A 27,378-nucleotide genomic window follows, 5' to 3' on the forward strand; every position below is an offset into this window, starting at 1 on the left:
AATGTCTGCTCAGATGCTATAAATATAGTAAGAGTCAAACATTTTGTGTTCAATAGCCATTAAAACGTATTTTGCTTCATATTGATGTTTAAATATTATAGCCTAATGTTATTTATTTATTTTTAATATCAAAGTTTGTCAGAAATGATTCTGGAGTTTTGTTTTGTAGAAAGCCTTTCTTTAAACTGAATTTCATTTTGTATAAATTGTGACTTAATTTTAATCAATGTTTTTAATATATTTGCTTCTTATTTAATAAGAAACCGACAAAAGCACGCATGTCTCATAAATGAACTGAAGCTCAAAATGATATTCGAGTATTGTGTGTATCTGATCGTTTACAAAATCAAATGATTCAGAAACTTAAAACAATTTGTTTTGTTTTTTTAAAAACCACGCATAAACATTCTCTCAAAAATACAAGCATGTACATAAATGTTGCTCACATATTATGGTAGCCCAGTTTGAGCTGAATACGGTATAATTACACTTTTGCCATTAATATGTTTATAAGCAACTGAAAAAAGCACAAATGTCAGAGCATGTCTAAAGGGCTCAGACTTCTAGGGGTTAAAACAACCCAATTTCAATCGTAATTAATAATCGCAATTACAATTTCAAGGGAATAAATCAACAATTATGATTGTCATAATCATGCAGCCCTAAGTTGTGTACATTTTTTAGATAAATGCTGTTCTTTTGATATTCATGAAAAAATCCTGAAAAAAAGTGTACACAACTGTTTATAAATAAACGTTTCTTGAGCAGCAAATCAGCATATTAGAATTAGAATTAGTAGAATGACAATTAGAATGATTTCTGAAGGATCATGTGACACTGAAGACTGGAGTAATGATGCTGAAAATCCAGCTTTGAGCACAGGAATCAATCCAATTTGTACATATACTCTATATTTTAAATTCTAATAATATTTCACAATATTACAGTTTTTTTATTATTATTTATTATTAAATAAATGCAGCCTTGGTAAGAATAAGAGACTTATTTTTAAAACATTAAAAATCTTACCGATCCCAAACTTTTGAACGGCAAACTTTCAAACTTCCAAACTCTCTACTAATTCTAATATGCATTTTAAATTGTAATAATATTTCACAATATTACAGTTTTTTTATTACATAAACGCAACCTTGGTAAGCATGAGACTTCTTTTTAAAACATTAAAAAATCGTACCGATCCCAAATAAATGTCCTGATAATGATACAGTGATTGCTTTCATTATTGCAGAATTCTATAGAATTCTAAGCCTGGATTTACCTAAAGCTTAACTTCATATGACTCCACCGTGACAAAAGATTTGAAAAAGGAAGAGTTTCAGATGCTAGGCTGCTATATGAAGCACCAGAGACATCATTTATTTATGTTTGGTTAATAGCCCTAGCCGCATTACAGGCAAGGTTGTGACAGCACTGAGCAACAGCCAAGTCCAATTTTGCTGCTCTCCACACTTTACCTTTCCAAACTGCACAGGCACCGAGACTCTGAAATACAGCTGCTCTCGCCAATCAATCATTCTTCAGTCCACACATGCAGACAGGTAGAGCTGCCTCGAGTGCACCTGTGAGGAGTAAATTCTGGTGCACTGACAGAGCCTTACACTGGCTGTACGCATTCAGATTTAAGACAGGTGAGCCACTTATTTTAGTCACTTAAGGCATTGAATAGAGCACTGCAATCTGAACCTTTGGTATCTGGCGGAGTCTTTCTTTTCTTGTAATGGTAAGACATGTTTCATGCTGTTCCTTCATAAAAAGGTGCATGTGGTTTTAGGTCTGGCATTTGGTCTGCGAGTGCCCTTCAAAAAATCTAAGTGAGATATTGATGTATGCTCTGTACTTTGTCTCCACCTAGTGATGAAATGCAAAAACAACTTCAGGTCATTACTTATTAACATTAAATAAAATATAAAAATAAAATGCATGATTATTCACCCAAATAAATAAATAAACACATAAAAATGATTTTTCCGGCGAATAACCTAGAATTCAAACTGCTCTGAAATAATTTTCCAGTGCACAGCAGCGTTAACTTTCTGGGGGACTAAGCCACACTTCTCTGCTGTGCTGTGACTGACAGGTTTTTATGAGCTATCAATCATCTAAAGCGTGGTCTGTGCGTGTTATTGTGTGCTGAGGGAGGTCTGACCCACGGCCTAGCGTGACATTTAGAGAAGGAGCGATGCTCACCGAGGAAATCCCATTACGGCAAAGCATGATGGATCTTTTTTTTTTTTTACTTTTTTTTTCTAACAATGTAATATGCAGTCTGACATATCATTTTTTTATAGCTAATTTGTCCAAATAAAAATGACTACATTCTATCCTACTCCTATTTATTTTAGTTTCAAAGTTTCGTAATAAATTATTTGTAAGCCAAATAAATGAATTATCATCATTTTGTGAAGGGATTAAATAGAAATATCTGTTGATTGTTCTTAAGGAAGATATTGTATAGAGCACAATATTTAAAATTACAACAAAAAGTATATATATAGCACAGACCATTACACCATTCACTCTATAACTCAAGAAAATGCTCAAATTTGATATACAAATACAATGTTCTCACAGCTGTCCTCAAAGAGTTCACCTAGAATTGTTTGAATCTTGTTTTGACCATTTGATTATATGATGTAGAGTAGACCAGTGGTTCTCAGCTGACATTTTCCCATGGTCATTAAGCTGTGACCCACATTTTTAGGAATTTGAACCAAGCACCTTCCCTACCTCTTTATTTAACATAAATTGTAAGATTATCACTAACACTGACAAAAAGTGGACCTGTAAGTGGACCTGTAAGGTAAGGCTATTTAAAGGGTTAGTTCACCCAAAAATGAAAATTAATTACTTACCCTCATGTCGTTCGACACCCGTAAGACCTCCGTTCATCTTCAGAACACCAAATGAAGATATTTTAGTTGAAATCTGATGGCTCTGAAAGGCCTCCATTGGCACAATGCACGGTTCACTCTCAAGACCCTTAAAAGGTACTAAAGACATCGTTACAAAGTCCATCTCACTACAGTGGTTCTACAATAACTTTATGGAGTGACGAGAATAGTTTTTGTGCGCAAAAAAACCCTAAATAACGACTTTAGTGATGACGATTTCAAAACACGGCTTAATGAAGCTTCGAAACGCTATGAATCAGTGAGTCGATTCAGCAGTTTGGATCGCCAAATTTCAGCAGTTTGGCGGTTTGGTAATTTACTGAGGGTAAGTAATTAATGACGGAATTTTCGTTTTTGGGTGAACTAACCCTTTAATAGCAGTCCCAAACTATATGTTAATACAATATAGGTAAGGTATATATGTTAATACAATATAGATCAAATTCTGTGTTTGGAGGGGATGCGTTTTCTCACAAATAACGGGAAGTTCCATGTTTGGCGGGGAAAGAGTTAAGGTTGAACCACTGGAGTCACATGGACTATTTGAATGATGTCTTTACTACCTTTCCGGACTTTGAAAGTTGCAGTTATGTTGCAGCCTTTGGCTGGTTCAGAAACCTCTCAGATTTCATCAAAAACATCTAAAGGTCTTACAGGTTTGGAACAACATGAGGGTGAGTAATTAATGACAGAATTTAAATTTTTAAATTCGCAAATTGCACAAAAATTTGAGTTATCACTGAACATTTATTTAACCATAGCAAAAGTCTAACTTAAGTCTTAAGCTAATTTTTCATCTGTATTTTTTGTGTTTATTTTAAATTAGATTGTATATCTGTTATTTAATAGTTAGTTATTTAATGCTGATCTAACCAGCAGAAGACACGAGCCGCAGTTTAAATCCCAGTTGTGCAGGTGGGGCATGTTGTCACACTGCGTTCCAATAAGCCCCTATTAGAACTACGCTATTATATTCTATACTTTTATTAATTCCATTGAGAAACCACGAGAAAAAGGTGAATAATGACTGAGAGTCAATGTTAAAAAATTATGAATTATTATGTTTTTAACTATATGCTGTATAGCTGCATTTAGCGATGTGTTTGTTGTCAAACTCAAAAATGTGTTTATTTATAATTATTTAAAAAAATGCCACTATTTTATATGAAAGAGTTAATAATTGTATTTTATTGACCAAATATTTTAGTTTGTCTTATATATTTTTTTGATTATATCAGATAACATTTTAAGCTGTCATTTGGTCATGTTACAATGTGCCCCTCACATGTTACAATGCATGTTGTCACATTTCAATTCCATTCTTTCGGGGTAAATCAAGAAAAAGGTATACACTGTATTAATGAAACAAAACCGCATAACTGTACTAGACGTGTGCAATTGATGATCATGTTATTTTACATATGCTTTTTTTTTGCGTCTTCTTCATCTGTTTTGATCAGGAGATTCTGTACTCATTCAGAAGATGTGTAATAGCGCCCCTAGCGTATAACAGTGAAAACATGGAAACACGGAAAATTCTGTGTTTGGCGGGGAAAGAGTTAAAGGTCCCGTTCTTCGTGTTTTTTTGAAGCTTTGATTGTTTTTACAGTGTGCAATATAACATGTGTTCATGTTTCGCGTGTAAAAAAACACAGTATTTTTCACACTATTTACTTACCTGTATACCGCTGTTTCCACTGTCCTAAAAACGGCTGGTGATTTCCTTGTTCTATGAAGTCCCTCCTTCAGAAACACGTAACGAGTTCTGATTGTGCAAGCGGTTCCTGTACTGTGATTCGACCACAGCTTAGCGCACGTGAAAGCGGTTCCTGTGTTGTAATTTGACAGCAGCTTAGCGCACGTTGGAAAGGTCACGCCTCTTAACGGAGAGATGTATGCGTTCAATAATCTCTACAGCGTCCCTGGGAAAGCCAAACAAAGGTGATTTGACTCCTGGATGAAAATAACAGCGTCTCGATGACATGGCGATAAACACACTCAACGCAACAGTTCCTTTTCTCCACGCGACCGTCCGCTTCTCCACGTGGGACAGCAACAAGACCGCGCCCCCTTTTTCGCGTTTCTTTGTGGGCGGAGGTTAGTCTGTTCTACTGCTCTACTGACGTAATTAAAGAAGGAAGTACCAGGATGTAGTCCTAACCAGCCGTTCGCTGTAGGCTTTGAAAGGGAACTTCTGTTAAATAAAATATCTCGCTTGGCATTGAACTTTGAGCTTTATAATTTTACAGGTATTATTTATGCTCTAACAGCAACATTACACACTAACTAAAGTTTGAACAATGGAATCGCGAAGAAGGGGACCTTTAAGGTTGAACCACTGGAGTCACATGGACTATTTGAATGATGTCTTTACTACCTTTCCGGACCTTGAAAGTTGCAGTGACGTTGCAGCCTATGGCTGGTTCAGAAACCTCTCAGATTTCATCAAAAACATCTAAAGGTCTTACAGGTTTGGAACGACATGAGGGTGAGTAATTAATGACAGAATTAAAATTTTTGGGTGAACTAACCCTTTAATAAGACATATGGACTTTGATCCTGATGAACATAATGGACATCACACCTGGATGCATGGCAATTCTTCCCAGCTAACACATGATGTACCAGTCCAGTTACGTAATTTATTGGTACTTTTTGGTAATTTCATGGCTTACTAATTGACATGTAATTACGAGCTGCAGCATAACATCTGACAGGGTTGGAAAGTTTGTTTTTCTTAAGTGAGAAACATTTTTATTTTGTAATAAGCTACAAAAATAATGTTAGAATAATGTCACTTATACATAGCCTGACAACATCTCATCTGACAGCAGATACTGATTTTACTTAAACTGTGTCTGACAGAAAAAGCGTTCATGCATGTCTTTCAAAATAAAAGACTCGCATCAGAAGAAAACATTTAGAATTACGTTTGTTGTTGTTGGTTCTTTGACTACACACTCCGCCAGTCACCAGTTGAGAAACACTGATATAACTACTTTGTGGTTGTCAAACATCTGTGGAGCATATTCATAATTAATGTAATGAACTACACCTCTGCTATGACACTTCACATATGGACATGTGATCTACCGTACCAGCGTCCGCTGTGCCACTTCACTGCCATTCACAAGGGGAAAAAAGAAAACCTACAACCAAACGTAATGTATATATTACAAACGTAACGCTGCAACATATCACAGAGTACATTCAATGGCCACAGCTGCTGCATATTGTAATGAACTTTCACTGTTGTTAGTTACACTCAAATCATCCTTGTTCATATTACTTAAAAAAACTCATTTAACTAAATTTACTTAAATTTACTGAGTTGTTTCTACTTTACTTAATAAGTGTTTGTTCGGTCAACTTAACATTACTGAGTAAAATGAACAAACTGGGCAGTGGATCTGTAGTTCACAGCATGCTTTGCAAGGGACTGAGAGTAAATTTAAGGATTAAAGTGTTATTTTATGTTTTTCAGTAAAGGGAAAGATGTTGTTAGTTTATGTTAGAGTTTAATGTTCAGTTATTGGACATTTAGAGGAGTTTCTATAATTTTGTGGTTACCATTATGAAGAGTGGTGCCTGTGTTTAGGCTGTGGGCACTCATATACACACATTTATTGGATGGACTTCCTGCCCTCAATGAAGTTATTTTTGCATTTTGTTTCTAAAAAATAAGCTTGTTGTTATTTTTTCCACTTACACTTGTAGAGAAAGTAGTTAATTTAATAAGGTAAATTAAATCGATAAATGTAACAAACTTTTATACATTTTACATAACATTATTAAGTAAACTGCACATATAAATATTATGTAACAGAGACGAATAAAAATGGTTTGTATTAAAGACATGTTGTCAGCTTTACTTGACTTTCTTTTGTTCAAATAACTAAATTGTTATTTGTAAAAATTACTCAATATAGTTGCGTGGAACCACTTGACGCTGCTTTTTTAAGTAAATTCAACAAGTAATTTTTTTGAGGGTGAATGTGTGTGTAGCATAAGATGGGGGGTGTTATAAACAAATAAAACAAAAGATTAACAAACTGATTCAGTGTGAAGTGGCAGCAACCAGAGTTGCCAAGCCCACTTATTATAAGTGATTTTGGACTCGTTTTTTTCAAGAAGTCACTAAAATGTCTATGTCTTCAGGACAATTAAAAAAAATCACCATTTCCAATCCAGTCCCTTTATGTCATTATAAGATGGCCGCTTGGTTCTTGAATAACTTGCATGGGGGAGTTGGAAGACTTTTTGAATGACTAGAAATGGTTCAAGAAACAAAAGCAAAATGTTTTTGGAAGAACAAAATCAAATCGAAAGGGGTGTATAGGAGATCCCTACCCACTTAAACAATCTTTTTATAATTTTATCTACGGTTATACATAGAATATCCATGGAATCCACCATTAGCCCAAAGGTTCTTTGTATTGGAAAAAGGTTACTAAATATAGTGATACTTCTATGACATCACTGCAAAAACCCCATTATGAAACCTTTATTTTTATATTCAGTTCAGTTATTTTCTAGCAAAACCTGGTGACTCTAGCAGCAACTATTAAACAAGACCAATAGTTGTCAGAATATAGTCTGAAACCACTGGTACTATTTAGAAGAATAAGAGATAAACATAAACAAAAACTTACTGACTGCACCTTTAAATATCCAAATACTTTTGTGGGGGCACTGAATAGTTTTCTTGTTGATTATAATGGCGAAAGAGCTCAAGTTGATCTTATTGTATCACCAGCAATGTGATCCAATTTTAATGTGGTACAAGAGAATGAATGTAACTCAATAACATGTTATCATGCTGCCTTTGATCAATAGCACCATTGACCTGATAGCAAATGTACCAAAAGGGCAAAGTTTGAAAATAAAAGCTACTGGCTGTTCTCTTGAAGAAAGAAGATGGTCATTGGCCCACCAAAAACACTATGTAGACTTATCAACTTCACACTACGTCTGTGACCCTGCTGCTGCTCTCTGTGCTTCTCGTGGTAAGGTGCGTCTTTTAAACTCAATAAAGCAAATCAAGTAACACTATTCTGATACATATGAGCTTGACATTATTTACCACTGAAAAGTGAGTCATGTTTACCTGGTCCAGAGCCCTCCCCTTTATGATTCCCTCCACACTGATAAGAGAACAGCAAACACATAGACATTTGGCAAAATCTCAGCCTGTCTATCAGTCTACTCTGAGTCTTGGACTTTAATTACTGTCTCCTCAGTAAATCAAAGCGCTCCACTTCAGTCCCTGGATCCAGGCAATGTATGGCAGAACAACGATCGCTGGAAGAGATCTATGTGATTCCAACATTGGAAGTCTATTCATAAGGAAGGGCAAAGTAGTAGATCCAAGAACACACTGATATGCTGAAGTGTTTACAAGCTCGGATGGACTCAAAAACGCTGGTGAGCTTTACAGTGTGCTGTTGATTCTGGGATACAGGCCGAATCCAGACTTTACCATGAAGATCTCTGGGACTTCACTCGACCTGACCGTAACCGACTACGGAATAACCCTGGAACCTACATTCACCATGCTAGAGTTTGACGGTCTCCGTGTCCTCCCTGTACAAACAGGTACGTCTAACCTTTGGTCTGCTGACTCATAACCCAGTTACTGGCGCAAAATGACAGTGATGAATTCTGAAGGCAAGCCTTGTTCTATGCTAGAAGACCAGCTGGGCTAGTTAATGCTGGTTGGTGCTGGTGAACCATGAAAACCAGCATGGTCTTTATAACCAAGCTGACTGACCAAGAAAGTCTTGCTGGTTTAGGTAGTTGGGTCACTGATTTACCGTATAAGAGCGTCCGTGACAAAGAAAAGGACATCTTTTAAAAATCTAGTTTTGTTCTTTTGAAATGTAGTTATTGTGTTTATGTTGGTTTCATAGAGTCTTGAAAACCTTTATACCAATTTTAATGTATTTTGAAATGCATTTTTTCAAGGTGAAACATATTATATATGAATATATAAATATCATCGATTATTAATGAATATCATATCAATAAAGTTTTTGGCCATCACATTTTCATACCTAAACTACCCAGACAGCAATAGTGTCGGCCCAGATCCGGGCCACATCTGGTACATGTGGATGCAACTCATACAGCCCCCATGTGTGGACCACATGTTCCTGTCTGGATAATCTTGATTAAACTGCCTAATATTTAATTAATAAAAGACATATTGACCTTGACACATGATGATCTTCAGGGGTTCTCTCTATGATTCATCATTTTCTGTTTTATGGACTGATTTGAAATATTAAAACTATTTTAAATACTAAAGTTTTTTTTCTCAAAAAAAATTGAATATCATTCTTTTAATGAGGCATTAACTTCCTTATCTATCAGGACATTTGTCTAGAAATTTAAGTAAAATAAATAGATAAAACAAAGCATAAGTGTCCTGTCAATGACCCATCCTGGTGCACCAGTAGCATCCCATTCTCGAGAACAGTCTGTTGACCAGCAAAGATGGTCTTTTCAGCAGGGGAGGCTTGTTTGAATATGATTGATATTGCATTTGAGTTGCATATACACTACATGCACGGCTGAGTTAAAACATAAACACAAAGATAAATGTTTAAAAGTGGTCTGTCAGCAGTTTGCATGCATGTCTGCTGCCAATGGACATGGAGAAGCGAAATGCAAGCCAAGTAGAGCATGTGTTTAACCATTCTCATTTTTAAACTCTTCCATACTTGAGTGTTTAGGCCATTTGCTCACAGAGCAGGGCACTAAAAGGTAACTTCACAATGACATTAGCTATAGCATGAGATGCTGCTCTTTCAATTACTATCCGGCCATAAGAGGAGTTTTCAAAAGCCTGTGCACACACCACTTCAACCTGTTCCTGCTTTCCATTATAATCTCATTTTCTATAATCATTAGAAGCGCTGCTGATTCAGATATACTGGATCCATCTTACCAAAGCACACATGCGTGGGTGCCAGAAGCGTTGTAGACTCTTAATATAATATAACTGGCCTTTGAACCCAGAGGCGTTCTGTATGTTAGAGGATATTACCTCTCTGAGTGGGTTTAAAGTGCAGTGTATTATTTGCATACATTAGGCCTTATTCCTGCATCGCCTAAGTGAAGATGTGACGTTCACTGGCTTGGGATGCAAACTGGTGGCAATCAAATTCAGAGCCCAATTTAATGCAACACATGAGGGAATTGAATTAAATTTTAGCTAACACTGCGAAATTACCTAGGAAATAGCAGTAGACGGAGTCTTTTCACTGACCTGTTTAATTAAATGGAGTTTCTCTTTCGCAAAGTAATAAGTACAGACACTCTGACTCCGAGCGGATAACCCACTGAGTTATTGGACACATTTCCTCCGCTGAGTAAAAATTGCAATCATTTACATCAGGGTTCTGCAACAAGGGGACTGCCAATTATATTCGGATAAATTCAGTGTTATTGTCCCTCCCACATTAAAATGTGTTAAAGTCACCATGAAATAGGGGTGGGCGATCTGACGATTTTATATCATGATCGATCTTGAAGACGTCAACAATCTACTTTTCAAGCGACTCGTAGAGATGGTGATCTTTTATGTCCTTGTAATAATGTCAAGGGTTGGTTCACCCAAAAATGAAAATAATTCCTCACCCTCATGTCGTTCCAAACCTGTAAGAACACAAATTAAGATAATTTTGATGAAATCAGAGAGCTTTCTGAATCAGCCATATGCAGCAACATCATTACTACCTTTTTGGGCCTTGAAAGTTGCAAAGTGCTGGACTGTGTTTACTACGCAAATAGCATAGGAGATTGAATAAAGTCGTTATTTTTGTTTTGTTTTTTGCGCACAACAAGTATTCTCGTTGCTTCATAACATTAAGGTTGAACCACTGTTGTCACATGGACTATTTTAAATATGTCTTTACTACCTTTCTGGACATTGAAAGTTGCAGTGACGTTGCTGCCTATGCATGGTACAGAAATCTCTTGGATTTCATCAAAAATATCTTACGGTCTCACGGGTTTGGAACGACATGAGGGTGAGTAATGACAGAATGTTCATTTTTTGGTGAAATATCCCTTTAAAATACAGCAATGACTGCCTACTGGATGGCTGTTTTGACTGGCCGAATTATATCATGTGTCTTTCATGCATTGTGACGCCTTTGAAAAACAATTCAACAGCAGTAGGGCTGTGTGAATTTTAGTTTTGGTTTTGGCTTCCAACGATTATGAAAACATTATAATCATTGTTCCGCATCTATTCCTTTCCTTTAAAGCGGTGTGCTTTTGCCCCTCCTTAAAACCCTAACCTTAACGTCCAAATCAGTCAAATCGTGTCACATGACTGTCGTAAAATGCAGTCTACTGCAGGACATGCTTTATTTTAAAAGGAGTTATTAAAGGGTTAGTTCACCCAAAAATGAAAATTCTGTCATTAATTACTCACCCTCATGTCGTTCGACACCCGTAAGACCTCCGTTCATATTCGGAACACAAATGAAGATATTTTTGTTGAAAGCTGATGGCTGAGAAAGGCTTCAGATAGGCCTCCATTGGCATTCAGTACATTAATCCTCCCAAGACCCATAAAAGGCACTTAAAACGTCGTTACAAAGTCCATCTCACCACAGTGGCTCTACAATAATTTTACAATGCGACAATAGTTTTTGTGCCCAAAAAAAAATCAAAATAACATCTTTATCCAGCTTGTTATTGTCTTCCATGTGTGCCTCCACGGCGCATGCGCGAGAATATGACGCAGATCCGGCGTTCGGACAGATGACCCAGAAGGGATTTGTTTACAAGCAGAGGAAGACGCGCGTGTTTAATTCTACATTGATCGTGCTTTAGGTCTCGGCGTAGTTCTCAAAATGGGGCTTAAGTGTGCATTTCATGGATTTCCGAACGCTGGCGCTACGTCATATTCTCGGGCATGCAAGACAATAACAAGCTGGATAAAGGTGTTATTTAGATTTTTTTTTTCGCACAAAAACTATTGTTGTCGCATCGTAAAATTATTGTAGAGCCACTGTGGTGAGATGGACTTTGTAACAACGTTTTAAGTGCCTTTTATGGGTCTTGGGAGGATTAATGTACTGAATGCCAATGGAGGCCTATCTGAAGCCTTTCTCAGCCCTCAGCTTTCAACTAAAATATCTTCATTTGTGTTCCGAATATGAACGGAGGTCTTACAGGTGTCGAACGACATGAGGGTGAGTAATTAATGACAGAATTTTCATTTTTGGATGAACTAACCCTTTAAAAGCGCATTAAACTACATAAGGGACTGATCCCCATGCGCTTTCTGTGTGCGCTGTGAGATGGAGCCGAACACGGACAAGATAGGATACTTAGAATGTATACCAAGAAACAAAGTATACTAGTTTCAGGTGTACGCTAAATGTTCAAATATACACAAAAATATGTCAAAATGTCAGTCTTGGCGAGTATTTACATAAAGACAGTAGGCTTGCTGCGATAGTCTGTGTTCAGCCACAACACCGGTTACATCACTGACCCCCCACCATCGTTTTGATTTTTTTACAGTAGTAAATATCATTTTAGTTCAGTTAGAGAACAGACACTACAATTTAAAACTGAACATGCAGCGTGAGCCGAACGAGAGTCGCAGCACAGACCAACAGCAGGAGTCCGATTTTATTTATCTCACGGGTAAGAAGCTGACTAACAAGTCGACGCCAGAAGATTTGGTTTCAAAGAGAAATGTAAAAGTGCCTATTTAAGTGAGTTTGTCATTGTACTGTTTAGTTGTTGTGTTTTGCATTAAGAATAATAATGAACCCCCCATTCAAGCAAGCAGAGCGAGCGTTTTCAGTTAATTCCTATGAAAGCTCAACTTCCAAAGCAATACTATACCTTAATTATGCAGAACTTTAAGGCTTTATATAATGTAAACGAATGAGTTATAAAAAAAATTCACCCCCCTCACAGTTGTCATGAAGGGCAAAATAAGCCGTATAGACCAAAACCACAGTTTGTACCAGGCTGTAAACATGTTTTTTTGTAAAGTTGGGCATTTTAACATGGGGCTCAATGAGATTCTGCTTGGAGCCTGTCCCTAATAGCCAGTCGATGAATTGCAGTTTAAGTCACTTCCGTATTGGCTTCAAGAGAAACTGCGGGAGGTTGCCGCTTGGGAGAAATGGCAATCGGAATGATTCGCCCACAGGGCTCGCAAAATGTCTTTGTCAAACAAACACAATGATTTATCTCTCATCCACCCGCAATTAATTGGAATGTTATTTTGTATTACTTGGCCCACCCGATCAGTGGATATAACTGCGAACCGTGCATCACACACACAAAACTTCACTGCAGACAAATCAGCATGTTAAAAACTTTCGCGATTTTATTTTTTCTTCAAACAACAAGTCAAGAGAGTGAACAACGCACATCAAGAAAGGAATGTTATTTCACTATTTAAGATAGCCCGTCGGGCAGGCCAGTGATACATTTTGGTAGCCCAACTGGAAAACAGTCACACATGTATGTCGGGCTAGCGATTTTGCGAGCCCTGGACCATACATGAGTGTGATCCCGAATCACAGCCAACAACACCTCAAATACAAAGGATACACCAGCCTTTGACAGCATGGAAGTTATGTTTAGTTAGACATGTACACATAATCAGTATCAAACGATCTGTAACAATGCAATACTTTCACATATAAAATAGGGGTGGGAGAAAAGGTCGATGCATCGCGATTCGTTATCTAACGATTCAGAATCAATTCTCAAAAATTCAGAATCGATTCTGTGTTCAATTCAAACTGCCACTTCAATAATATGCGCGCGCAGTCACTGGGCTAACAGAAAAACCCGTTGATAGACGAACGTTCGTATGCTGGTGAATTGACCGTTGGCAAAGCCCCGCCCCTTTAGTAACTGTACTGTTGCTATGTCCATGGCGCTCTCACGCCACATACACATGTTCTCACGTAGAGAAAATACATTGCGGAGCAAAGAGGATACTGACAACATGCTGACAGACAGGACCAGAGCAAGTTACTTTTGATATGAAACAAAGTCTCAACTTTAAAATGTTTTCTTTTTTAAAGAAATGTAAACCACAAATAGCATTTTGTGGCTCTTTAAATTGTGGTGATCGTTGTAGCGCCTCAGTTAAAGCTGCTTGTGAACCGATGATCTCTTCCTTCTAGTTCATTGATAAGCATCAAATGAATATCAATGAACACTAAAAGAAATGTTGTTTCAACCGCAGAAAGACATCAGTAAACACCGTTTTTCAAGTTCAAGTCCACCGACGTTAATCTACTAACTCTCCTGACTGCTTTGTCGGACAAACCGGCAGATTCGGCGATGTGATTGGTCAGATCGCCTGTCAATCAAACTCGCGGCGAAGGGTGAAATTGAAGATAAAATGGGCAAACTGCGACCTGCTTACCTGGCGTAACTCTGTTGCTTTTAACTGTGCAATATAAATTAAATTTGACTCGACATGAAACTTTTTTTGGTTTAAAGACTTTTTTTTTTTTTTAAATGTTCTAAAGTCACACTTAGTGGTAAAGTGAGAACTGTTTATTCTTAATGATTGTTCTTTGCAATTGTATGGCTTACCATGCTTCATTCAGAGCTTGTTAATCCTGAATATAACTTTGTTAATAAAATAAAAATATTGAAAGAAATCTTCATAATCGTTTTTAATATGCCAATACTGTCAAACAGATATTCTAACTATAAACAAAAAGCAGTAACTCCAATTTTGGTTAAAATGTAAAGTTCATGTATTTGCACAGCAGGATTATTAGTTACCAAAAAAGTATGTTAAGAATAGTTTTGGGAATCGGATCGTTACTCCCAGAATCGGAAACGGATCGGATCATTAAGTGCCTTAAGATTCTCAACCCTAATATATATATATTTTTTAAAATGTACTCACATAATTGTGTTGCTTGCATCATTCCTGTCAGGTCCAATATAGAAGGCACAGCATTGTTTTTTTAATCTCATTCTGTCTGCAAATCCAGTCTCTTGTTTACAAACGAATCCAGTGAAATGAACCGAACAAATGCAATGTCTTACCCACGTGAGCTGGATCTTCATTAAAAATAAAGTCCAACCATGCATTCCTAATATTGGAATCCAAATGAAGGTTTATTGCTTGGAAGATCGATCCGGTTTAGCTCCACGTAAGCCGATGTTATTTATCTATAACACGCCAGGCGGTGGGTGGGGCTACAGAATTAGGCGTTTTTTTCTTCTGTTGAGGCGGCGTTTCGCTGCACTCTGACGTTACAGGGAAGAACAATCACAGATTGATCGTTTGCTGTGCAAGCTGTCAATAAAAGCTTTTCTTTGACTAACAAGAAAGTATTCAGCTCCGAAACTTACGAGATGTTCTTATATTACCATGACCTTTTATATTTCAAAAGTTTGAGGGAAAGTTGATTTCTCAATTCATGACACTTTTAAATATAATCATATTATAATAAAATGTTTAAATCGATAAAATGAAAAATATTTAGCAAAACTGTTTTCAACAATGATGGTGATAAGAAATGTTTCTTGAGCAGCAAATCTGCATATCAGAATGATTTCTGAAAGATCGTGTGACTGAAGACTAGAGTAATGATGCTGAAAATGCAGCTTATTAAAATAGAAAACAGTTATTTTAAATTATTATAATATTTCACAATATTACTGTTTTTACTGTTTTGTTGTCTTTGTTTTGTTTTTCAAACAAATTGGACCCAAACTTTTGAATGATACTGAAAGGTTGTTCAACTGATATTACATGCTGTAAAATCTGTTCCCTTTCAAAAGCTACACTCAATGCTGCATAAGCTTATGCAAATGGGAATGTCTTTGACATAACCAGCTGTGAAAATAGTGTGAAAACACGTCAATGAAATTGACCCGGAGGTATTTATAGCCTCGGCCGGTGACGTCATAGGCGCACCTGCTGCACGAGGCTATAAATAGATGAGCTTCCGCTGGAGCAAACCAGGTCTTTTAGTTTTCAGACCAACTCTGTGTTATGGTGTGTTACAAAGTCTCTGAAAAAAAAAAAAAAAAAATTCTCTCTCTCTTTCAAGACTCAACTCGAGATCTTTGTTAGGAGTTAGTTTTCAACATGGCAGTGTGCAGATTTCTCTCTCTTTCTCATCTCTGTTACAAAGAAACATATGTGGAAAGAGTTCTAGTTAAATCTGATCAGTTGGAAACAAGTCAGCAGAGTAAAACGCTGTATATCCATGTTCTCTTTCAAATAACAGAACTGGATGCACACGTTTATTGCTGTGTGTGTTTGGGGAAGAGTATGCGGTCGCTGCATTGAGTCAGACGAGTGCGAGCATTGCAAGCCTTTACAGTTAGAATGCTTTATGCTCGTCTGGGCTACTTTCAGTCCGCACCAGTTTTCGGAGCTCTCGAATGGGTTTGTTGACGAGCAAGAGACGGGTCCGTCCCTTTCGCTTGCTCGCTCAACAAATGCATGTTTCCCCGCGTGATCCCGAAGCGCGCTCCGGCGTTTCTTCGGCTCGCGCGGGGAATGATGATGAATCTCTGGGTCCGCGGACCTCGAGCAGCCGCCTGCGATCGTTCCTCACATGATAGTGAATCCATACGAGGAATTTATCGAGGTGGTTGTTCGCGCGGTGGCCAGGGCAGTCTGGTACCGTGAATGAGAGATCCCCGAACGCAGTGAGCTTGAGGTTTCTGTCTAGAAAAAAAAAAAAACATTTACTTCACATGTTTTTGTACCCTTGACGTCGACATTTTCGACTATCATGGGTGCGAAATCGCGTGGATATGTGAATACCCCAGGTGGGAAACGCTCACGAGCTATCTCTCGCCTGGGTCTGCATTTTCATTAAAGAGACAAACCTCCCCATAAAGCCATGTAGAAAATAAACGTCGGCTGTCATGGGCAAAGCTTATATATATGAATTATATATTGTATATTATTTTATATGGAATATATATATATAATATATTATTTTATATGGAATATATATTGTATATGATTTATATAAGAATAATAAATATAAAGGGACAGGCTGGTGCTGCGCTGCACACTATGGCTGTCTTGCAAGCATATCAGGCTGACCTTCTGAAGGATTTGAGTGGTTCATTTGGTGACTCAGTTAACTCTGTAGTGGCCAGATTTAAAGGAGTGGAAAAAACATGAAGTGTTCACTCAGTTTCTTCCTCAATGCACTCAAGGGGAGGGGCTATCAGCCACAAAACCTCTCTTCAGTCCTTCAAGATTTAAGGGGGTAATAAGCAGATTGTGGCGAGTCGCGCTCTCCCTCGTAAAGACTGGAGACCGGCTCGTCATCCTCAACAACCTCCCAGGGCAGACTTCGTCAATATAAGAAGTCCGGTGGTCTGGTGCCCAGTCTGCCCCCACGGGACAGGGCGTGTCAAACATTTGCTCGCCCCACCCCGTTATCCTCAAAACTACTCCATCCCCGCCGCCTCTGGTGATTCGGGGGGGCAGTGGTTTCCAGTGAAATGTTAGACGTTCAGTGTTTAAATCCTGCTATCATCCAGGACATAGAACGTCTAACATCCCCTCAACAGGAAGTGTTAAAATTGTCACTCTCAGAGTCTCAGGCAGCGTGTTAACTTCTGCCAGGCGTTTCTGCATGGGTGTTAAGCACAGTAAAAATTAGTAAACTAATTTATTTGTCATCCTCCTTGTTTGAACGGCGTGGTCTCCACTTCCGTGAAGGCGGAGTTGGCGTTTGTACTGTCACAAGTGACAGCAGTTACTTCCTGGTCCCCAGTAGGGTGGGGGGGGGGGGGTGTCTAATCTCAGATCTTCGAGTCTTAAACCGTGAAGCAGTTAAAGTACTCAAGGTCAAGAGGTTACAGTGAAGGCGGTCGTGTCGCATATTCAACATTGTGATTGGATTCGGCACGATTGATCCGAAGGACGCATGTATTCGCATATAAAGTCTGCCACAACACAGGAAGTTCCTGAGGTTCGCTCTTGGGGGCAAAAGCTTACCAATTTCGGGTCTTCCATTTGGCTAGCCTTGTAACCGCACATAAACAAAATGTATGGATGTATTACCGGCTCCATTGGGATTCCGGGGCATTCAAATTTTGAATTACAAAGGCGATTGCTAAAATTAGCACAATCACATGAGATGGTGCTTCAACACAGTGTGTTGGCTCATCTAGTTTCTCTAGGGTTGAGACTCAACACCAAGAAAAGTGTTCTTTCTCCTGCCCAGAGAACGACTTATCTAGGGTTTGTTCGGTTTTTGGTCACAAGGTGGGCACAATGGTTTCCCGCTTGAATCAAGACCATTCAGTATTCCCTGAGCAAAGTCAGGCTAGACCAAGATCTTACTGATCATCAGCACCAGAGTGTTAGGTCTAATGGCTTCAGCATCCACGGGTTTCCCTTTGGGGTTGTTGCACATAAGACCGTTTCAGTTGTGGCTCAAAGCCAGAGGACTTAGGGCCAATCCTCAGGCAAATAAAGTGGCGCGCCATGTGGCTTCGTACACTAACTATGTGGTTCAGACCCCGGTTTTTGCCTTGGGTCCCACTCTAGGCGTACCTTGTCGTCGCAAGTTGCTAACGACGGACGCTTCCCTGACGGGCTGGGGTGCGGCCTTAAGTGGTCGTCCAGCCCAACGGGAATGGGAGGGTCATCAACTCAGTTGGCACATCAACTGCCTCGAGTTGACGGCTGTATTTCTGGCCCTGAAATACTTTCTCCCCCAATTGAGGGGCTGTCATGTCCTAGTGCGGGTGGACAGTACAGCTAAATATCTTGTATATAATCACCAGTACAGAGCTGACCACAGGGAGTGGACCTCTTCGCCTCTTCTCAGACAGCGCAATGTCCCTGCTTCTCTCTGTCACCCAGCCCCGCTGGGTCTGGATGTGATGGTTCATACATGGCCCAAAATGTGTCTGTATGCCCTCCTTCCAGTCGCTCTGCTCCTGGGAGTTCTAGCCGGGGTTCGCCAACAAGGGTCTTGCTTCTTATCAATAGCGCTGCGTTGGTCGAACAGGGTTTGGTTCTCGGAGATAGTGTCTCTCCTCAACGGCTCGCCTTGGGCGATTCCGGCGAGGAGGGACCTTCTGTCTCAGGCAGAGGGCACGATATTCCATTCCAGGCCCGACCTGTGGAACCTTCATGTTTGGCCCCTGAAGGGCACCAACTGAGGGACACGGGGCTTTCGCCTGCAGTTATTGAGACCATTCTAAGTGCTAGAGCTTCCTCCACTCGGAAGTTTATGCTAATAAATGGGGTGTCTTTGAAAGGTGGTGTACGACACAATGTAGATTCAGTCAACTGCCAGGTAACTTCAGTTCTGGATTTTCTGCAAGAAAAGTTGTCATCAGGCACCTGCCCCTCCACTCTCAGGGTTCATGTGGCCGCTCTTTCGGTTTGCCACGCCTTGGTGGATGGGGTGCCGCTCGGGTGTCCTCTACTCGCTCGCTTCATTCGTGGGGTAGGCGGTTGAGGCCACCTGTTAGAACCAAGATCCCTTCATGGGACTTAGCTTTAGTCTTCGAGGGTCTGGTTGAGACCCCCTTTGAAACATTAGCTTGCCCCTCCACTCTCAGGGTTTATGTGGCCGCTCTTTTGGCTTGCCACGCCCTGGTGGATGGGGTGCCGCTTGGGAGGCATCTTCTGCCTGCTCACTTTGTTGTGCCAGGCAGTTGTGGCCTCCATTAAGAGCCAAGATCCCTTCATGGGACTTAGTTTTAGCCCTCGAGGGTCTGGTTGAGACCCCCTTTGAACCTCTAGAATCAGCGTATGACGAACTTCTGACTCTAAAGATGGTTTTTCTTATGGCTATAACTTCTCTGAAGAATTGGGGACATGCAGGCTCTGTCAATATCGCCATCCTGCTTAGACTTTGCCCCAGGTTTGGTGAAAGTGATTTTGCATCCCCGCCCTGACTACCTGCCTAAGGTTCCTTTGTCGACTGTACATCCTGTCACTCTTGAAACCTTCTGCCCTCTGCCGTTCACAACGCCGGATCAGGAGAAACTTCATAGACTGTGTCCAGTCCATGCTCTTCAGGCCTACGTCCACCGCACTAGCCAGTGGCGTAAGTCAGAGCAACTGTTTGTTTGCCATGGGGGCCGTAACAGAGGTTCTGCCACCATCAAACAATGTCACATTGGGTCAGGGATGCTACTGCTCTTGCCTATGAGGTGCGCGGTCAAGCTTCGCCTATAGGATTAAGGGCTCACTCCACCAGGGGAGTCGCTTCTTCTACTGCGTTAGCAAGGGGTGCTCCCTTACAAAGTGTTTGTGATGCGGCAGGTTGGTCCTCTCCGCACACATTCTTAAGACTTTATAGCTTGGATGCTCATGCCACTCTGGGCTCTCATGTCCTTGAGTCGACATCACAGGCTAATGCCTGAGGCTTCTTGCGTTCTTGTGCACACCTACACAACCGTAAGGGGTCCAGGCACCATCAAGCACGGCGGCGTGGGTATTCTCGTTCCCATTTGCATAAGCTTATGCAGCATTGAGTGTAGCTTTTGAAAGGGAACACTTGGGGTTACTTGACTGTAACCCTGTTCCCTGATAAAGCGGAACGAGATGCTGCATTGCTAGGCCGTGCTGATGATGCTTCAGGACTGGTCTTCAAACAAAGAAGATCTGGTTTGCTCCAGCGGAAGCTCATCTATTTATAGCCTCGTGCAGCAGGTGCGCCTATGACGTCACCGGCCGAGGCTATAAATACCTCCGGGTCAATTTCATTGACGTGTTTTCACACTATTTTCACAGCTGGTTATGTCAAAGACATTCCCATTTGCATAAGCTTATGCAGCATCTCGTTCCGCTTTATCAGGGAACAGGGTTACAGTCAAGTAACCCCAAGTGTTTTCCACTTTTTTTCCAACTAAGATCATCTAATACCAGGCCATGCATCTGCATCAGTCCCAGGGCCTGCGCCGCAGCAGAGCAGCATGAATCTCTGTGCTATCTGCGCAGACAGAGCTACAGGAAAACACTACGGTGCATCCAGCTGCGACGGCTGCAAGGGCTTCTTTAGAAGGAGTGTGCGCAAGAACCACGCCTACACATGCAGGTGAGAATTCCCCATCAGATTCATAACTCTCTGCTACATGTGCTTAACAAATCAGTTTTAATTCATCTAGGTTAGTTAAACATGCTAGTGTGGCCTCTGTGAATTGGTTATACAAAGCAGAAAGAGTAGTAGGCCTAACCAATATAGAAGGGTTTGAAAATTCACCTTTGAGATGATTTAAGATTCAGACACTGTTTGTTACCTGATACTCATTGAGAGCCAGTGTAGGATCCCATAGACATTGGCTTTGACCAGACATTCACTGAATTTAAAAGGTACACTTTGGCCCTTTAGCTGTTTAAAAAAACTGCATGCATTTTACATTTTTCTCACAATTGGTCGCAATTACGAATTATAAAGTCCAATTCTGAGGAACAAAAGATTTGAATTTTTTTTTAAATAAAGTTCTGACTTTATATCTCACAATTGTGAGTTAGGCTATAAACTCAATTCTGAGGGGGGGTCAAGTCTTTTGTTCCTCATAATTGGACTTTATAACTCGTAATTGCGACTATATCTGTGATTAAAAAGTAAAAATTGCTAGATAAAACCTTTTATTTTTTATTCTGTGGCGGACACAAACTTAGAGAATATGGCAATGTATCTGTTCAATAAAGTTCCTTACTAACCTGTTGAGTAATAAAAACGCCATCTCTGCATCGCATTTCAAATCCCTCATTTCTTGCCATCGCCGAAAAGACAAGGCGTTGTTGATTCTCGTTTTATAACGGCTCTGTCGGGTTCTCTCTTTGCCAGCTGACTCTCCTCTGTTCGGCTCCGTTACAATGTGTGATTTCCCGGCGGTTCAATATGGGGCGCCGTTTGTAAAGCGACTCACGCTGAAAATAACAGCAACATTTTGACACATTTAGCTTCAAACAATGTTTAAAAAACTGGTATGAATTTTTGGCGGTCACTTTTTTAGCACATTTACAACAATATTTATCAACTTAGAGATATTTTAAATAGTTACATCTAAATGTTAAATCTAAATGTTAAATCTAAATGTTAAATCTAAATCTAAATGCTAAATCTAAATCTAAATGTTAAATCTAAATATAAATGTTAAATCTAAATCTAAATGTTGAATCTAAATCTAAATGCTAAATCTAAATGTTAAATCTAAACGTTAAATCTAAATGTTACATCTAAATCTAAATGTAAAATCTAAATGTTAAATCTTAATGTTAAATCTAAATACAAAATCTAAATCTAAATGTTAAATCTAAATGTTAAATCTAAATATAAATGTTGAATCTAAATGTTTCGGGTGAAACTAAATATTTAACTAATATGCAAATTCAGAATGCAGATAACCGGTTTTAACATTTAGATTTTACATTTAGATTTAGATGTAACATTTAGATTTAATGTTTAGATTTAACATTTAGATTTAGCATTTAGATTTAGATTTAACATTTAGATTTAGATTTAACATTTAGATTTAGATTTAACATTTAGATTTAACATTTAGATTTAGATTTAAAATTTAGATTTAGATTTAACATTTAGATATAACATTTAGATTTAACATTTAGATTTAGATTTAACATTTAGATTTAACAATTAACATTTAGATTTAACATTTAACATTTAGATTTAACTATTTAAAATATCTCTAAGTTGACAAATATTGTTGAAAATGTGCTAAAAAAGTGACCGCCAAAAATTCATACCAGTTTTTTAAACATTGTTTGAAGCTAAATGTTTCAAAATGTTGCTGTTATTTTCAGCGTGAGCCGCTTTACAAACGGCGCCCCATAGTTCAAGGGTTAGCGAGCGTGCTCCATGTTGACCTTTCTGGCTCGCTTGTGACAACTAACCTAGAAGGCAACTCCCACACTATACACATGTCAAAGTTGCCCAAGCAACTTCTCTCTATTTACAGATATGACGAGACACACATGCAAGTGACATGCAATTTCCCACGAAAAACATCCTCCTGTCAAGTCTAAAAAAATAGGTAACTTTTGGCGTTCTAGCGGTTAATAAACAAAACTGCATGCGTCTTGCGGAGAGAACATTGTAGCCGGAGCTACTTCTCTCTGTTTATGTCTACAACGATTCACAGTACTGTGCTACTCCGCAGCGGTGCGACCTGGGGCCAGTTGCATAAACTGCTTAGACTAGTCTTAAAAGTTAGTCGTCTATTTTTTTCTTCAAGACTGTTCTTAAATTTTTAAAGTCAGTTACATAAAAAGTTAGATTGGTCTAATTTGAATCAGAAAAGTAAGACTAATTACCTCTTGACTAATTACTATTGTGTCAAATTAGTTCTTAAGACACAGTCTAAACATAATGGCTAAGTTTATGCAACTGGCCCCTGGACCGGACTAAAATAATCCGAATATAAACACTTGTGTACCGTAGTGATTCAGGATAAGACAAAAACATGGTTTGGAAAATGGATTCATGATGTAGCCAACTCGCTCATTATATAAATGTAGTACATTTCGAGCACAGGAAAGTTAGTGTTGCTTCGATATAGGGTTAGCTTAGTGAATCAGGGTAAGATTCTGATGATTTATTATTTCGATTTTGTTAATTTTGAACAAAAATGTTATACCTTTATACAAAATATTATCAACATTTTATCATTATTAACATTTTGTCATACACAAAATATGATTTACAATAATACAGTTAGCATTTTTATAGTATTTTCAGAAACATTGTATTATACATAATAATACAAATTTTTATATTAATATATTTTATATTATATTATATTATATTAAGATGCATGCATTATATTAGCCTAATATTGAAATGCAACCAATTCTAACCATGGTTTTATTTGTTAAATTTAGCTAACATGAACTGAACAATAGGCCTACTTCAACAACATATATTACTCTTAGTTTATGTTAATTTGCACATTTGCTGAAATGTAAAAATGGCCCGGTTTCACAGACAAGGTTTAGATTAAACCAAGATTAGACCTTTGTTCAATTAGGACTGCTTTTATAAACGTGCCTTTAAAAAACATACTGGTGTGAATCTGGAGACAAAACAATGGCATTGACATTTTTATGATATGCCAGTGCAAATTGCTTTCAGTTAAAACAGTTTAAACATGCATTTTAGTCTGGAACTAAGCTTAAGCTTTGTCTGTGAGACCGCGGGGGAGAATTTGTTAACGTTGGTTACTGTACTGTGAACTACATGAACAAACTATCAATTGTATTTTTTATTAACTAACATTACCAAAGATTAATAAATGTTGTAAAATATATATCAGAGTTGATGTATATGGCGCAAATGTTATTTCACAGCTCCACAGGAGTTGACTGACACATATTGTCTTAGTGGCAGAAGCTCTTCTATCAATTACCACAATGTCTATGTCCTATAAAAAAATAAAAACTGTGATCTGTGACCACCTTCATCAGAAGTTGTAAGAGTATGACCTGAAGTGTTTCATTGAATCGCTTCAAATGTGAGAATTACAATAGCCTATGTATTTCGGTCTTTGTGTGTGTGTGTGTAGGTTCAACAGGCAGTGTGTGGTGGACAAAGACAAAAGGAACCAATGTCGATACTGCAGACTTCGAAAGTGTTTCAGAGCCGGCATGAGAAAAGAAGGTAAAAGCATGAGAAAGGTCCATTTCATTTTAGTTTATGATGCAGAGTTTAAAGACTTTCTTCAAGGCCACAGATCTGGACTGGGCCTGCATATAAACTAATTGAGTTATTGGACTTATCCCAATACTTATGAATGTCTGCATCCCTCCGTGAATTCAAGATATTGAACAATAGGGTGAGCTGAAAATATTACAATAAGGCAATTCCCAAAACCATCATATAAATTTTAATATACTTTCAAGGTGAAGAGCAAAGAAACAATATAAAAGTATATTAAAACCTTTAGAAAGGTATTGCTCTGCTCCATGCATGAGCCTAAGACATCTTGTCAAAGTTGCTTTTAAAGATGCCAAGTTTCACAGTGAGGGCTAGTGTCCTTTGTCCTTTCCATTTATTGGAATAGATCTGTCAGTAGGATGAAGCTGCAATTTAAACAAGTAATACAGAGAAACAATACATTTCAGTGATCTACTTGATGGTATCTGAAAAGATAAAATAAATTGTACTTATTTATCTTATTGTACTTATTACTCTTTTTGTGCTGGACAGGGCTGTTCTTCAGATTAATATTGCAAAAGGGTATATATAATATGTCAGGCATAACATTTTGACCATATAGTGTGGTGGTCTCCTTTTTGCTGCCAAGCCCTGACCCGTCGAGGCATGGACTCCACTAGACCCCTGAAGGTGTGCTGTGGTATCTGGCACCAAGATGTTAGCAGCAGATCATTTATGTCCTGTATATTGCCAGTTGGAGCCTCCATGGATCATACATGTGAAAGTAACATCCACATGGATGGCAGGACCCAAATCCTTACGCTTTTCCATTTTTCCTGCTTCTAACACATCATCTTTGAGGACAAAATGTTCACTTGCTGCCTAATATATCCCACCCACTAACAGATGCCGTGATGAAGAGATAATCAGTGTTATTCATTTAAAAAATGTTATTCATCCAAATGCTTTTAAACCATTCAAGTACGATAAGGAGAAAAAATGTAGGGCGGGACATCATTTTGTCCATCGGGAATTGATTTGATGGTTGTGGTTTGCTATTGGTGGATCTCATGTGAGTGACAGGTTGTCCCACCCTGCAGAGAAGAGAAGAGATGTCGCTGCAAGAGGGAGGGGAAGGTATTTTATTTAAAGATTATGAGGGCATGTGAATTAAAAAATAATAATGATGTGCACGGATAAATCATTTATAATAAATACTGCAATGTGACTTAAAAAGTAAGAATGGTCAATTTTGATTTCTTAGTGACTTTAAGTTCTTTTCCACTAGGGTGTTACACTGTGACAGTTACAGTTAGGGTTTTTTTTTTTTTTTTTTGACAATTTTTATTTAATATGCATGTGCTGGCTTTGTTATCTGTTTTCTATAAGAAACACAGGTAAATTGATATTATTTTTCACTGAGCTTTGCTTGTCTCTTAGCTGTTCAGAATGAGCGTGACCGTATCAGCTGTCGTAGAGAAGGCCAGGTCGTGGGCACTCTCACCATTGATGTGCTGATGCAGGCAGAGGCTTTCACTCAGGTGAGCTTTCTGATGGACTTACTTTCAAAACATTCACATTTGTGAACAATATTCCTTTCTTTCAAAACACACTATAAAGGGTTAGTTCACCCAAAATTGAAAATTCTGTCATTAATTACTCACCCTTATGTCGTTCGACACCCGTAAGACCTCCGAACACAAATGAAGATATTATAGTGTAAAGCTGATGGCTGAGAAAGGCTTCAGATAGGCCTCCATTGGCATTCAGTACACTTACACTCCCAAGACCGATAAAAGGCACTTAAAACGTTGTTACAAAGTCCATCTCACCACAGTGACTCTACAATAATCTTACGATGCGACGACAATAGTTTTTGTGCGCAAAAAAAAATCAAAATAACACCTTTATCCAACTTGTTATTGCCTTCCGCGTGTGCCTCCACGACGCATGCGCGAGAATATGACGTAGCGCCGGGGTTCGGGAATCCATGAAATGCGCACTTTAGTCCCATTTTCAGAACTACGCCGAGACCTAAAGCACGATCAATGTAGAATTCAACAGCTTAGACACGCGCGTCTTCCTCTGCTTGTAAACAAATCGCTTCTGGGTCATGTGTCCGAACGCCGGATCTGCGTCATATTCTCGCGCATGCGTCGTGGAGGCACACGCGGAAGGCAATAACAAGTTGGATAAAGGTGTTATTTTGATTTTTTTTTGCGCACAAAAACTATTGTCGTCGCATCGTAAGATTATTGTAGAGTCACTGTGGTGAGATGGACTTTGTAACGACGTTTTAAGTGCCTTTTATCGGTCTTGGGATTGAAAATGTACTGAATGCCAATGGAGGCCTATCTGAAGCCTTTCTCAGCATCAGCTTTCAACAAAAATATCTTCATTTGTGTTCCGAAGATGAACGGAGGTCTTACGGGTGTCGAACGACATAAGGGTGAGTTATTAATGACAGAATTTTCATTTTTGGGTGAACTAACCCTTTAATATCTTACAATACCTTATATATATATACAGTATATGTATTCAAAAAAATTATAAACCTAACCAACCATTTTAGTGAGACTACCATTAGGAGGCCTCAACAAACTTTCAAGGTGACCTCATGGCTCAAAAAGGACAAAACAAGCATTTCTCTTATTCATCTAGTCTTAAAGGGATAGTTCACCCAAAAATGAAAATTAGCCCTTAATTTACTCACCCTCAAGTCATCCTTGGTGTATATGACATTCTTCTTTCAGACGAATAAAATCGGAGTTAAATTACACAAGTCTAGGCTAATCCAAGCATTAGAATTTGATTCATAGTTGCTCTGT

General features: G+C 38.6%; 1 protein-coding gene across 1 annotated transcript in view; it reads left to right on the forward strand.

Annotated features, from left to right (window-relative positions):
• The first annotated feature begins 7,868 nt into the window (after positions 1 to 7,868).
• hnf4b (hepatic nuclear factor 4, beta) overlaps positions 7,869 to 27,378 on the forward strand; it is a 39,159-nt gene continuing 19,649 nt past the window's right edge. The window contains exons 1-4 of the mRNA XM_079837563.1: positions 7,869 to 8,507; positions 20,785 to 20,968; positions 24,459 to 24,553; positions 25,991 to 26,091. Coding sequence (XP_079693689.1) covers positions 8,393 to 8,507; positions 20,785 to 20,968; positions 24,459 to 24,553; positions 25,991 to 26,091 — 495 coding nt within the window. The 5' untranslated portion in view covers positions 7,869 to 8,392. The remainder of the gene's footprint in view (positions 8,508 to 20,784; positions 20,969 to 24,458; positions 24,554 to 25,990; positions 26,092 to 27,378) is intronic.

Source organism: Gobio gobio, assembly GCF_949357685.1.
Source record: "Gobio gobio genome assembly, chromosome: 2".
Lineage (NCBI taxonomy): Eukaryota > Metazoa > Chordata > Actinopteri > Cypriniformes > Gobionidae > Gobio > Gobio gobio.